At 40.2% G+C, this 14,342-nt stretch overlaps 1 protein-coding gene across 1 annotated transcript in view; it reads left to right on the top strand.

Moving 5' to 3' along the window:
- Positions 1–14,342, top strand: part of LOC104407840 (unconventional myosin-IXa-like) — a gene marked incomplete at both ends in the record, with an annotated part of 23,579 nt that overhangs the window by 3,233 nt on the left and 6,004 nt on the right. Inside the window, 4 exons of the mRNA XM_010017226.1 lie at positions 1,178–1,240; positions 2,520–2,619; positions 9,402–9,499; positions 12,348–12,474. Of these exons, the coding sequence (XP_010015528.1) occupies positions 1,178–1,240; positions 2,520–2,619; positions 9,402–9,499; positions 12,348–12,474 (388 nt within the window). The remainder of the gene's footprint in view (positions 1–1,177; positions 1,241–2,519; positions 2,620–9,401; positions 9,500–12,347; positions 12,475–14,342) is intronic.

Below are 14,342 nucleotides of genomic sequence, written 5' to 3'. Positions count from 1 at the left end.
TCATCTCAGTCTCCCCTCGGGCGGGTTCAAGCCATTCCTCTTGTCCTGTCCCTACAGGCCCTTGTCTAAAGCCTCTCTCCAGGTTTCCTGGAGCCCCTTTAGGCCCTGGAGCTGCTCTAAGGTGTTCCCTTCAGGAGCCTTGTCTTCTCCAGCTGCCCCAGCCCAGCTCTCTCAGCCTGGCTCCAGAGCAGAGCTGCTCCAGCCCTCTGATCCACCTCTCCTACCTCTTCCAGTAGCCTCTCCTACGAGCTGCTGTAAAAGTTGTCACTAATCTGCATCAGCACGTTGGTTTATTTTACAATTCAGTGAAAAGAGAGAGAATTACTGACATGTAAGTAATAAACAAATCTGGAGACTGGTGAAGACGCGATCATAGAAGCACTTCCCTGTCCTACCATGCCCAACGTTCAGAGGATTTCTTGATTCATATGTGGCTGCTAATGTTATGGCCACGTCACTGGGCAGCTGGAGCTGGAAAAGCATAGCTACATCATCAGAACTCTGGTTTCTAAATCCCTATCATTACTGGCTAGTATTATTTGGAAGAAAAAACCTGTTGAAGCTTGTTTTAGCTCTACAAGCTTGAAAATAAGTATCTAATATATAAATGAAGCATGTTTGTTGTGGAGGCTCTTAGGAGAAAATGTAAACTCCAATCAGGGGCTTTTGCAATTGTTTATTTTTTGACTGTAGCCACAAGTTTATAACCCGGGTTTTTGTTGGGAAGTGCCTCTTCTGGAAGAGGACATGGTGACCTGGGGGCCGATTCTGCAGCTAATTGTGATCCTGCAAACCTTTGTACCCAGGTCTGTTTCCTGTGTGCAGATGCTTGGTCTGCAAGCAGTTCTATTTTGCTGGCTTCAGATTAAATAGGTATCTGAGAGTCTCACTTGCTGTCAGCATTTCCCCCTGTGCTCCCTGCCCATAGGCTAATGCATCTGAGATCATGTTTTTCATATCCAAGTTAGTGTTGGCTTTGTATCAAACCAAAAAAAACCTCAAAAGCCAAACATAATATTGGGCTTGTTCTGCCTAGGAAGAAATATATATAACTAAGTGAAACGAGGCTAATACTTCTGATTTCTGTGCGTACCAAGCCTGAAAAGCCCTGGTAAAGCTGTGTTCATTTCAGTTAAATATTGGGTCAATGAATAATGCTTTTATTTTTGCCTTCCAGAGCTTATGTGGAGAAGTACCTCCTGGAGAAATCAAGACTAGTCTATCAGGAGCACAATGAACGGTAGGTGCCTGGATTTTGCTTACAGGATTGGTTTTGAGTTCTCTATGTACCAATAGCATGACACTGAGAGCTTAAACCTCTGTTTTAAGGGAAGCTGGCCTGGGGGGGGTGGGTGTCAGGAATTTCATGGTCCTAACCCTGTGCTTCAAAGATAAATGATGCATTTTTTGTATTTTGCTGTTTAGGGAGGAATGTGCTAACCAGGGAAAACAAACTCCATTATTTTATTGATGGTCCTTGACTTATATTTTCCATTATCTTTATGAGTCATGTCATATGGAATGCTACATAGTGTTTGTTTCCTTGTGCAACTCGTAAGCTATTTGATATAGAATTTGCTGGGCAGATGGTATTTTAGTTCTGTTTACAGTTCTTGACACATTGAAGCTATCAGAAGGGCCTCTAGAGAAAGCTAAAACTATACAGACAACAAATTTAAGCACATTGTTCTTTCTTAATTGCAACATCTGAGTGGTTACATGCTCCTCTCTCCGCACTTACTACTCTCATTTTAAATACATTTGCGGCTTCTGGTTGTCTTCGAACCTTTGGCACTTCTTTGTTTCCCTTTTGAGACAGATGTGTGAGAAGTTTTCTTGAATGCTCAGGGGCTGATCCCGACGTTAAATAGCACATTCTGCCTTGACAAATGTACTCTTGGGTGTTGCAAGATGATTAAACTTGGTTCATCTTGGAAAAGATCCAGCATAAAAGCAAAGGTTTAAGTTTATATCTGCTGCTATGCTCTTAATATTAAGCTGTGTTAGAGTTGTCTTGAAGCGAATTGTGTCACTGGGGTGGGTTTAGTATTAGTAATATTCAAGTATTTTGAATATTTAAGTAGCCATAAAAATTGAGGCTTTTACCACTGTCTTACGGAACGGCAACTGCAAAATTATTGCTTTTTACATGATAATAAGGTATTAAAAATAATCATCATCATTTCTGCATTGCAAGGAAATACGTTGTTTTGATTCTAATCAATATGTAGGCATTGCACATGTTACTGAAGGAAAATGTGATGATGTCAGTTAGGAATTCATTAAGTGCATTCTAGGGCAGTGGATGTCCTTGGATGGAAAAGAGAGATCTCATTCTCTATTACTTCATTACATCTTTTACATCACAGCAAAGTTATGTAAGAGTGACTCCATTTCCAGTGTTCAGGTCTGAGTTTGGAAGCTGGAAAATCAGGTTCTGAGGTTCACATGTGCTTCTCTGCTGAACACTGCTGTTTAGGTTGAAGTCTAACATCTTTCTTTCTTTTACTTATCACCAGGAACTACCATGTATTTTATTACCTCCTGGCAGGAGCAAGCGAGGAAGAGAGATCAGCATTCCACCTGAAGCAACCTGAGGAATATCATTACCTCAACCAGGTGGGAATACTATACAGAAATACAGTACATGGTCTTGCCTTTTCTACTACTGATACTTAATGCTAATAAAGACAATGTGTGGAGTAGTAGACAACTAACAAATGGGTTGTCTTAATGCTCAACAGGCAGCTTTTCTTATTGGAAATAATTCTGCATTGGCAATCTGAACACCTGATAATGTGGCATTAAAATATAAAAATGGGTATTTTTCATTTTTGTCCCCCAGCTAGGAAGCATGAAATATAGTGTGGGTTTAATTGTCAAAGGCAGAAATGGTAATGATTTACCTGTTACGTGTGTGAATGTCATCTAGGCATTAACATGTCTGCTGAGTAGGCGAAAAGGGGAAGATGTATGATGATACTAGTAGCTCTTCGGGGTATAACACCTTGCATGAGGTAGTCCTAATCCTGTAGCTCCATGGCTGGCTGTGAGCATGACCCTTTGAATTTAACAATAGAAGTTTAATCTCAAGAAAACCACAGCAACCATTAAAACTGTGGGAACTAAAAATGAGTGAGGAGTTACCAATGGCCCAATAAGCTCATACTTTGGAAAACATGATTTACTGCAGGTATTTAAGATGCACTTGTCCACTGATGCTGGTGAATTTTACTGCTTTTTACTCAAAAAAAGTAAAAAAGGAGTAGGAATATGTGGAAGAGTAGTTGGGTTATAACTGGATTTTTAACTAATTGCCATTTTCTTGGAGCTGGAACATGATTTAACCCGTAAACTGGAGAGACACTTTTATGTACAACACAATCCAAATAGCCTTTACTCTTCCTAGAAATAGAATTTAACACTGGAATATGCCTCAATTACCTGCGGCTTTATAAAGATCTTTTAAAGCAGGTTATCAAAGCCAAAAAGTATTGTGATATTAACAACTCCCAGTCACTCTTAGCAGCATCAGGAAATTTGCACAGATGAGTAACATACTTAGAGCTGAAGGCTTTTTGCTTGTCCTCATTGTGCCTCAGGCATTAGCTGGAGAACGTGATGGGATCTGCTCAACCATCTGTGCTGCTGTTTTGCAGTAGGAAGGAGCCAAGATCATTTGGATCCAATGTTTTAGATTCACAGGTTTTGTTGGGCAATCCGATAGTTTTCTGTTAGTTGAAAACATTGCTTTTAATTAGAGTCCTTCTGGGGTTTTAATACCACTTTAAGGGTGTTCATATTTCAAGTCAAATTATAAATCCATGTAGAGTGTAGAATCAGTAAAAGTGAGATCATTTAGGTTGAAACATGTATTTTAATCTAAATTAGGATGCTGTGGGTGAATAGGCTGGAGAAGGGTGCTGAGCTGCATCCTGTGCAGCAGGGAAGCAGACTCTGAACTTGCCTGAATACAGTGTTTGGACACTAGTGATAGCCTGAATTTTTAGGGATTTTATTATAATGATTTTAATATTTTTAGTAATTAGTGTTAAAGAGACCATTTAACATTGACAACTATGGGAAATGTCACCTTTACATGTGTTCAGGGCATCGTTTTGTATTAAAACTGCAGTGACAGCTTTCCTGTGCCCTAACAGGCAAAGGGGAGAAAGGAAAATATGGAAAAAGAAGGAAAAAGAGGTAGTGGAGGAATGGGAAAAGAAACTTTGGAAGCATAAGAGGGGAAAAATTGTGAAATAGCCCTTGAGCATTTGCAGTAGCTTCTTAAATGTGTCCTTGAGAAATCCCTTTTATTTTAGAAAGGCAAAGAATGAGCTCAGAAATAAACTTGTGTGTAACTACAAATTAAATAGTAAAATGGAAAAGCTACAAAATATTGACCCAGGCCCCTCAAGTCAAGGGCTCACTTGGTCCTTGAGTCAGACATTATTTTTCTTCTCCCTGGTTCCTCAGCACACGTCATGTTATGCAAAACAAACGTGTGTTTTACATTGCAGATGAGAAATAATCTATGCAGGTATTTCACCAAAATGAGGTGGTTTTGTTCTGGATCTGTAAATGCTTTGGAAAAAAATCCCAACTTTAATCCCCTGAGTTAGGACAACTGCTCCATATCTCAAACCAATGGCAGGTGAACCTGCTGTTGCCTACCCTGTAACTTGCTCACTGTTCTCTGTGCTGGTTATTCACATTTAACCATATTGAAATCAGTGATTTGCATGATTAGACCCTTAGTTTAAGCTCATCAGGAGCTCTGGTGCCATGTGTCTCTCCCTCTTGGGACTGGTCACTAACACATACTTTGACTTCTCAACTCCATCTCTTGTCTGATTGGAAATAAAGATACCAATTATAGAATAGAATCATAGAATCATAGAATGGTTTGGGTTGGAAAGGACCTTAAAATCATCTAGTTCCACCCCCCCTGCCATGAGCAAGGACACCACAAACTAAATTATGTCGCCCAAGGCTCTGTCCAGCCTGGCCTTGAACACCTCCAGGGTTGGAGCATTCACAACTTCCTTGGGCAACCTATTCCAGTGCCTCACCAAATTCCTACCAAGCTTTCAAGTGTTGCTTTCTAATCTGTTGGAGGATTGCACTTTTGCAGCACTTACATGTGTCTAGAGCCGAGGTTGAGAGTAGAAACCAAAGAATTCTGCTTGTCAGTAGGATTTTTCCATCAATGGCTCTTCAGCTCTTGGGTAAACTAGAGGGTTCTCCAACCGTGGGGAAAAAGATCTTAAAATCCGTAAAGCATGTGTCTTGAAAACATGGGATGCAGGAATCAGAGCGCCATGAATACAAAAGCATTATTAATCTTAGCTTGAAAACAAAAGTAAGGAGTGACTATCCAGAATAACAACAATAATTTTACTTGGAAGGCTGACATTGCTGCCCTGGTTAAAGAGTATGTTAGTGGGAGTTCTCTTTGGTCTGAACACTACTTAACCTGGTCTGCCTTGCTTTCAGATGACAAAGAAACCCCTCAGACAGAGCTGGGATGATTATTGCTATGACTCTGAGCCGGTCAGTACAAGTACCCATGTCTTCTGTGTTGCTGGTGCAGGGCTGTGCTCCTCACTTGAATTCGTTAGGTGCACCAAGACCTAAGCAGAAAACGAAGTCAAAATGCATTTAACCTATTAACTACCCCCTCCTTTCCTCTGCCCTGCAGTGGTGTTGCTTGTGTATTAGCTCATAACAATATAGATGTATTTCCCTTGCCCTTTTTCAGTTCCTTCCATCTGGAAAGCTTCAACAGTTGGATATAGTCACCTAGTTTTAGCAAACTATGGGGGTTTTTCCTTCCTTCTTGATATAATATGTGATGATTTATGGAAATTGTGATATGGCAGCAATGTGAAATTTGAAATTCCTTTCTGATAAAACAGCAATTCAATCTCTTGAAACCCATCAGTTCACGATGGTTGTAGCAGTGTATCTGCTCTCCATCTTTCAGAGAGGGAAAAAGAGACAAACCCCAAAACATCTCCCTCAACCATCTGGGAGAAAATAAAATCCTAGTATTATTCAGAATGCAAAACCAAGCCCTCCTCCTAAAATAGTTCTGGTGACATGATCATCCTTTCCAAACGGATGAACCCAAAAAAAGGGAATGATGAAGCTTCTCCCCATTCGTCCTGTGTAACTGAGTTGGAGGCAGTGGCTTCAGTCGGAGATGTGCTTTGGGTGTCTGTGTGTCCTGTGATGGTCTCTGTTAGTTTTGTCTTGCACGGGGAAGCACGTTTCACATCAGCTGCATGTTGTTCCTGCTAATTTTTCCATGTGCTTAATGGTTGCTGAACTCTAGCTGTTGCATCTGAAGAGTAAAAGGTAATGTGTGAAGGGGCTGAGTTTCACTCAGGCTAAATAAGCATGTTAACAGCATGATTTCACTGCAAAATCCTTAGGAGGAGAGGAGGGAAAAGGACTTTAACCCCTCAGGGTTTAAAAATGTTGGCATCATTAATACATCAGCACCCTGAGAGGTCTTACAAGAGTGGGCAGTGAAGAGCAGATGCTCTTCCATATACCTCAGTACACTTTATGAAGTTGCAAAGACCTGAATCTCTTAAGGATTGGATTAGGACAATTCACTGGTGGAATTCCAAAATAAAACAAATCCCAAATTTAATGCTTTCTGCTGCAGGTCATGAGCTGATCATGCCCTGCCATCTCAGGGATTACCATGTTATAGGTCCTTATTTTGCACAGCAAAACTGCGTGCCATTACAATTTGGCTTGTATTTTATTTTGCTTGGGATCATTTTTGGTAATATTCATGGTAAATCACATCTTGGCTTCAGCTGATTTACTCTTAAGCATACCCTAGTCCTCTCCCCATAATCATGGACTCAACCTCTTGCAGAAATCTGCTTTATAAAAAAACCTATTTATAATATCCTCTTCAAACTTCCCCTGGAAATCCATGGTTGCTCCAATGTGATGATAGTAAGCAGGGGAATTGCTTCTACTGGGAAACTAATTGCCCCAGCAGAGTATGAATGAATTTGGTCTGCGGGCATGGATTTGTCATGTTTGTCTGCCCTAATGTCAAAGAAACTCCTTTTTTTTATAATTTTCGTCCATTGATCATCCATTAGGAACCAAACAGGGCTGAAACACTACAGAAAGCATCCTCTTTTTAGCAGATAAATTGCAAAAGGCCTTTCCATGCAGATCGATGAGTTTGGCAATTGTTATGTATTAATTAAATTGCTTTTAGCATAGATCGTGCTGCTTCTGAGTTGTCTGTGGGGTTTTGCTGTTGACTTGTGACTTAAGTTTGGCCGGTTGGTCAAGGTCGAGTTTAGGAGGGACAACTTCTTACCCTTATACTTTATGGTGTAAATAACTGCATTGCTCATGCCTGCTGGTCTTACTGATACATAGTGTGTCTTTGCTGCATTCCTTTGGATATGTACAGACACCTTTATACATTACCTAAAAAGGGTAATTTTTTAATCATTTATTAATAAAAGGTGAAAGTGTCACACTCAGGCATGTTATTTTCTTGTTACATTTAAAACCTGATGTTCATTGATGCTGCGCTTGCTTTTAAATGCTCTTACTGTTCGACATCTCTAAATTCACTTTGTCTGTGCAGTATTAAGTTGTTATTGATAAAAAAATGTTTTCTTGACCAGTTGACCTTCTCTAGCTTTCAGTCGACAGGGCAGTTGTGAGGAGTCTCCTATATTGAAATATATATCCTAACTAAGAATTTCCCCCTTTAATCAGCTGTTGCTGTAATGATGATAAGGAGTGGGATGAAAACTCTGTCACTGATAGAGTTATGAGGCTTTTAATGTGGAAGGCACAAAGCTGCTACTATAAAATAACTTTATATATTCTGTATATTTGATTTATTCTATGTACTGTGAGTACGAGTGTCTTGTCAAGTAACAGTTGTCACCTTGTGACTACTTAGTACCTGTTTAATGGTGTTCACTGTAGTATTCACATAGCCCTGGTTAGTGCTGACTTTCAGAATTATCTGGGCAAAAGTTTGTGCACACTTGCTCATGGGGTAAATACAATTTACAGGGAAACGACCAGAAGAAAATACGTGGATACAGCTGCTCAATCAATCGTCACTGCAACTGCAGCTATAGTTTTTAAATAACCTGCCTGGATTAACCTGTAAAAAGTCTCTGTCTAGGTGTTAGTAAAATATTTGGAGGTTTAAGATAGCACTATATCATGTGATGCCCAATAAAATCATTTTGATTCAGAGACTGGGAATTTTTATAGGCAGTAATAGGAAAAAGTATTAAAGATGGTCTATGAAGCAAGAGGGAATAATCAGAATCATCCCATGGTGAGCCAAAGCAGAAGGAACTTGGCATTAAGAGTTTATGTATTCATTTAAGGAGCATTTATGTTCCCTAAATATTGGTACAGAACAATATTTATTGGGTCTAGAATGTCACTGGATTTTCGTGAACGTATCAGTGACTGCTGTCAGGTTGGGATTATCTGTAAAACTCAACTGTTCACATGTGCAAACGTGTATAGACATGGAAATATAAAATGTGGGTTTCAAATTCTCTCAGTGCTCACATTTTTAGAAAACTTTGTGGTACTTAGAATAAAGTTAGTGAAAAGTATATTTAAAACTTTCCTTTGCAGGACTTGATTCACTGATATTTTACATGAAATTATGTGAGTTCCCTATTAAAACCGAATTTTGGAGATGTTATATCAACACAGTCCTCTCTGAGGTCAGGCTATTGAAACCAAACTGCAGCAGGGGGTTGGAACTGGGTGGTCTTTATGGTCCTTTCCAACCCAAACCAGTCTATGATTTATGGAGGAGATGTAGTGTCCTTTGAAAGACTGTCTCACTGTGCTGGATAAAAATGCAGTACAGAGAAAACCATTTGTGTATATGATGAATAATACTGTATTGAAACTTGCACTCTGGTCAGCTTTTCCCTAGAGTCCTTGTAGAAGCAGATTCTCCTCAACAGCTTTGTTTAAATTAAAAAAAAAAAAAAAAAAAATCAAACTTTAAAAAAGAATATTTTCAAAAATCCAGCTCGTACGTTCTATTTCTAGTATTTAAGAAGGAAAAATCTTCCTTCCCACTGGAGATAATCCTGGTCCTTTATGATGCTACGTATGTGTTTCTTGCTGTACCTATGAGTCCCCCTGGGTTGGGTGTCGGGTGTAATTAGCCACAGTTACTCCCCAAAATGTCAGTGGGACCTTCTGGGTATCTCATTTCCCAGTGCCAGATTGGAAATATTCTAGCTGCTGATAAAACGCATGGAGATCACGAAATGATATTTATGAAGTGTTGACTTGGCCATCTGGACCTGTTCTCATCTTAATGACTCTCAATGCTTACTCTTGCTGTTTGTACCCAACAGGACTGCTTTTCTGTGGAAGGGGAGGACTTGAAGCATGACTTTGAGCGCTTACAACTAGCCATGGAGATGGTGGGGTTTCTTCCCAAGACTCGCAGACAGTGAGTTTAGTTTCCATATTAATAGCTTGAATATTCTATTAATCATAGAGTTACAGAATAGTTTGTGTTGGAAAGGTCCTTAAGATCATCTAGCTCCAAACCCCCTGCCATGGGCAGGGGCATCTCACACTAGACTGTGTCACCCAAGGTTCTTTCCGACCTGGCCATGAACACTGCCAGGTATAGGGCACTAACCACTTCTTTGGGCAACCTGTGACAGGACCTCACCATCCTCCATAATCAGTGAGATAATTCACCTGCCTTGAGCTACCATAACTGTGGTGCTCTATATAACTTATCAGACTGGTGAGAAGGAATAATTGGTGAGGCGCTGGCACAGGGTGCCCAGAGAAGCTGTGGCTGCCCCATCCCTGGCAGTGTTCAAGGCCAGGTTGGACACAGGGGCTTGGAGCAACCTGCTCTAGTGGAAGGTGTCCCTGCCCGTGGCAGGGGGTTGGAACTGGATGAGCTTTAAGGTCTCTTCCAACACAAACCTTTTGAACCACTTGACCATTCATACAACAAACTGCCTGTCTTTACTGTAGTTAACAGTTCTCTTTATGCAAATGGAGCACTGGCGAGAAGTTGGCACCATGAATTGTCATGCCTTTCTCTGCATGTCATGAATCCAGATCCTGGTTTAATCAGAAATCCTGATTATTAGTCATAATTAATCCCTTGCGTATAATTCCTGATTCTGTAGACTCATTTCCAACTGGCCTTCATTCACTAATTCAGTGGAAGTGCTGTTTGAAAAACTGGTTGGGTTGCTAATAGCACCTTCCACTGACTGCAAGGAATTACATGCTTCATATGAGGGTTGGCTTCAACCAAAACCACAAATTAATTCCTCTCATATTGATTGTTGGCTTGAAAGTCCTGAGTAGGTTTGAATGAATTTGGCAGAAGAATTAACCTCAAAGTGAATATGATTTTGACATCCTAAGTACTCCTGAAAAGCACGTTAGTAGTTGGAATACAGTGAGAAATCTTGTGCTTTTTTGAGTTAAAATGTTCAAACAAGAATTTAATGAATGTGGTCCCTTTTTGACTGAAATCCTGGAGGTTTATGTTGGAAGAGAGAATTGCTGCTTTGTACTAATGGCACTTGAAACCCTGTTCATCACCTTGGGTAAATGACATTTAAACTTCTAATTATTATTTTTTTTTTAGTTTTCTTCTGGACTGGGTGGATTACCTCCTATACTTTTAAGCACCATTTTTCTTGCTTTTCAACATATATCTGAGCCAGCAGTTAGAAGCACTTAACTGTGAGAGGTTGTCCTGCCTTCTGCTCCATCAAGAAATTTTCACCCAGATGAGAATCATAGAATCCCAGGCTGGTTTGTGTTGAAGAGACCTTCAAGCCCACCCAGTCCCAACCCCTTGCCATGGGCAGGGACACCTTCCACTAGAGCAGGTTGCTCCAAGCCCCTGTGTCCAACCTGGCCTTGAACACTGCCAGGGATGGGGCAGCCACAGCTTCTCTGGGCACCCTGTGCCAGCGCCTCAGCACCCTCACAGTAAAGAGCTTCTTCCTTATATCCAACCTGAACTTCCCCTGTTTAAGTTTGAACCCATCACCCTTTGTCCTATCACTACAGTCCCTGATGAAAAGTCCCTCTCCAGCATCCTTGTAGCCTCCTTCACATACTGGAAGCTGCTCTGAGGTCTCCACACAGCTTCTCTTCTCCAGACTGTACAGCCCAAATTTTCTCAGCTTGTCTTCGTTTGAATCTTTTCCATAAGCTCATCTTTGGAACAAATCAATTATGTAATTAAGACTGCTTTTTCTCTATCCATTCCACACACATGGATACACCCACTTCCAATATCAATCTGTTCCATGTCAGCGTGCCTCCTTACCTTTTCAGAATCAGGTTTGAGCGACAAGTTTTTTCTGAAGCCTGTTTAGGGAGCACTAAGGGAGTTTAACTGACAGAGTGAAGCAATCAGTAATTGTCAGGACTGAGCAGAGTTGGATGTCACAGTAAATTCACACTTTCGATTTACTGTGCAATAACTTTTCTTGGCACACAAGTTCTTGTATTTCTCTGAGTGGAGTTTGCTTGTCAGAAAATTCAGAGGATTCTTTGCTATACGAATGGATTTATTCTGCTTGGTGTTCTATGACTGTAACACGAATAAATAACAACCTTCAGCTGAGTAAAGAAAGGAAGGACATTTTAAGTATTACCATATTTAATAAATTATTGTTTATAGCAAAAAATTGGGGTTCACTTTTGTGGAAGCAGTTACAGAAGTGAAATACTTATAATTGCATCCTTGTAATTAATGATAAGGAATCAGTATCCCTATTTTAGAGATAATGAAGGACTGGCTTGGAGACATGAAAATGTCTTGTCCAGACAAGCTGGTGGCATGGCTAGGAATCAAATTTGATTTTGTTCATTTTTAGCTCCCCAGAGAATGTAGAAATAGGGACAAACAGGTTTATAGCTGAAGTCAGCCATGACTCGATCGTCTCAAATGGCTATTTTTCTTTTGAGGAGTAAGGATCTAACTTCAAAATTACCAAATTTCTGCCTTCTTTCCCCCCACCCCGGGATTCTGTGATGTGTTAAATAATTTTCAAAAAAGCCATAGCAATGCAAGGTACTTGACTAAGTGAAAATATATTTTATATGAGGCAAACTGGATGCTTCATTTGAGCATCAGTTTTGAGGAAACATTTGGGGATTTGGGGCAAAAACTGCTTTGAATTGAAAATCTGAATAATGATTCAAATCCGAAGCTGGCACAGGATTTTGGGGGATATGGTTTGTTTTTTTCATAAGCTTTCTGAAAGAACAAGTGAGTGAAAATTAATTCTCACTATTTTCTTTAGGATTTTTTCTCTCTTGTCGGCGATACTTCACCTGGGAAACATCCGTTACAAAAAGAAGACTTACAGGGATGACTCCATCGATATCTGTAACCCTGAAATACTGCCTGTTGTGTCAGACTTGCTGGAGGTGAGCCTTGCCTTTCTCTCCCATAACCTTCACGCCTAAAGATCCACTTCTAATGAGGTTTTTAATGCTGGGTTTATTCCCCTGCTCTTCAGCTTCAGGTCTAATGGACTGAAAATACTGTTTCTGTTATTAAAACGTGAAAGATTGCAAAGCAGTTCTAGGTGGAAAGCAAACCCGCCAGTCAGTGTCGCCATTTCTGCAACTTCAGCTCCCCCATATAAATTCCGTGGTGCTCCCAAAATCTGTTCCAATATCTGTATAAGAAACTTGAGTGTGAGCCCACCCTTCTGGTTCAGGTGGTGACTGTAGGAGATGCTGAGTTAGCTTGCTGTGTTTTGCTATCTGTTGTTGCCCTGCCAGCATCCACAAAGGTTGTCTTAGAGATGGTGGAGGGTGCATCTCATCCCTCTAGTATCTATTTATGGACCTATTATCCACACATTTATCTAGGTCTTTGTGAAGCTGTTGATGCTATCTGCTGTTAAGACCCTTTAGCAAAAGCACTGTGTCCTCTGTGAGTCGCTACTGTGCCAGTATCATCTGGGGAACATTTGTAGTTCTCAGTCCACATGGTCCAGGGCCAGATCCAATTCTGTAAATCCATGCAAAAGCATGAAATAAGTTCTTAGGAGAGCTGCTCTGCTCTCCAGCAGGCTATAAAGCATTACTACATTTCAATGAGCCAACTTGTTCTGTGCTTGCCTTAAGTGTTCAAGACCTGTGTTCAATACCTCTTGATGCGGATATGGGTGGCCACAAACTTTCCTTGCTGTCTTGCTTTATTTTGAAATGCTCTAACCCACTTGTAACTCCAAAGGATACCAAAATGTTGTGCTTGGTTAGAACAACTATTATCTTTATCCCTGGATGGTGTGGAAGGTTAATTTTTGCTGATTTTATGATAACATCAGAAGAGAACTTGTCATTTTGTGTAAAGGTGATACTCTTCCTATTCCTTTCCTTAAATAACAGTTGTGCTATCTCACTACCTAAAGAACCTGGGAATTAGCTCTCATGGATTTTCATACCACTTCGTTAAAGTGCTGAATTTAGGAGAGGAGAAAGCTTTTGTAAAATATGGGTGTAAGCAGCTGGATGCTCTTTGTGTCTTGGCCTTGGGGATTGCAGAAATAAACAGAAGGAAAATAAGAGTTTGGAGGAGAATGTTGTTGATCTTACCCTGTTAAAAATGGCCAAGTCATTTAAGAAGTAATAGTTTTTTAGTTTGGAATAAAAGAGTGATTTAAAGATCTGAAAATGTTCCAGGCTTTGGGTCTTTGCCCTTTGCAAACACACTCTTCTGCAACATCTGCATGCTGTAAGGAACCGGGTTGGTTTTTGCACATGTACATGTGAAAGGATGCATCAGTTGAACCATATCAATGCAACGATGGCTTAGTGCCATTGTTTGGTACAGCACAGAGTATGGATACCATACTCACTTGCATGGCATGTCAATAATATGTACAAATAATAATAATAAAATATATATATTAACTCCACCATTTTGAAAAAGCTCTAGAATCTGGAGTAGCTGAGCCAAGTGACGGATTTTTGTGCACCATGGTAATTCTTTTGCAAGTGAAATGACTGTATACAACATGAAACAGTTGTGAATTGGATCAGGACAATGCCGATCTCAGGCATGAGTTTGTGAAATCCATTGCTGGGTTGGATGAGCAGTGTTGCTTGTCTTTAAAGCTGCATTTATATGGTAATTCGTCCATGGAATTAGAGATATTGTCTGCTTCCAAGTGTAAACTTTCCAATAAACCCACTCCCTGATCAGCTGAAATCATAGAATCATAGAATAGTTAGGGTTGGAAAGGACCTTAAAATCATCTAGTTCCAACCCCCCTGCCATAAGC

This window comes from Nestor notabilis, unplaced genomic scaffold (genome assembly GCF_000696875.1).
Source record: "Nestor notabilis isolate BGI_N333 unplaced genomic scaffold, ASM69687v1 scaffold7826, whole genome shotgun sequence".
In the NCBI taxonomy this organism is placed as follows: Eukaryota; Metazoa; Chordata; class Aves; order Psittaciformes; family Psittacidae; genus Nestor; species Nestor notabilis.
Note: the sequence above shows the minus strand (reverse complement) of the source record. Positions and strands in the feature narration are given on the sequence as shown.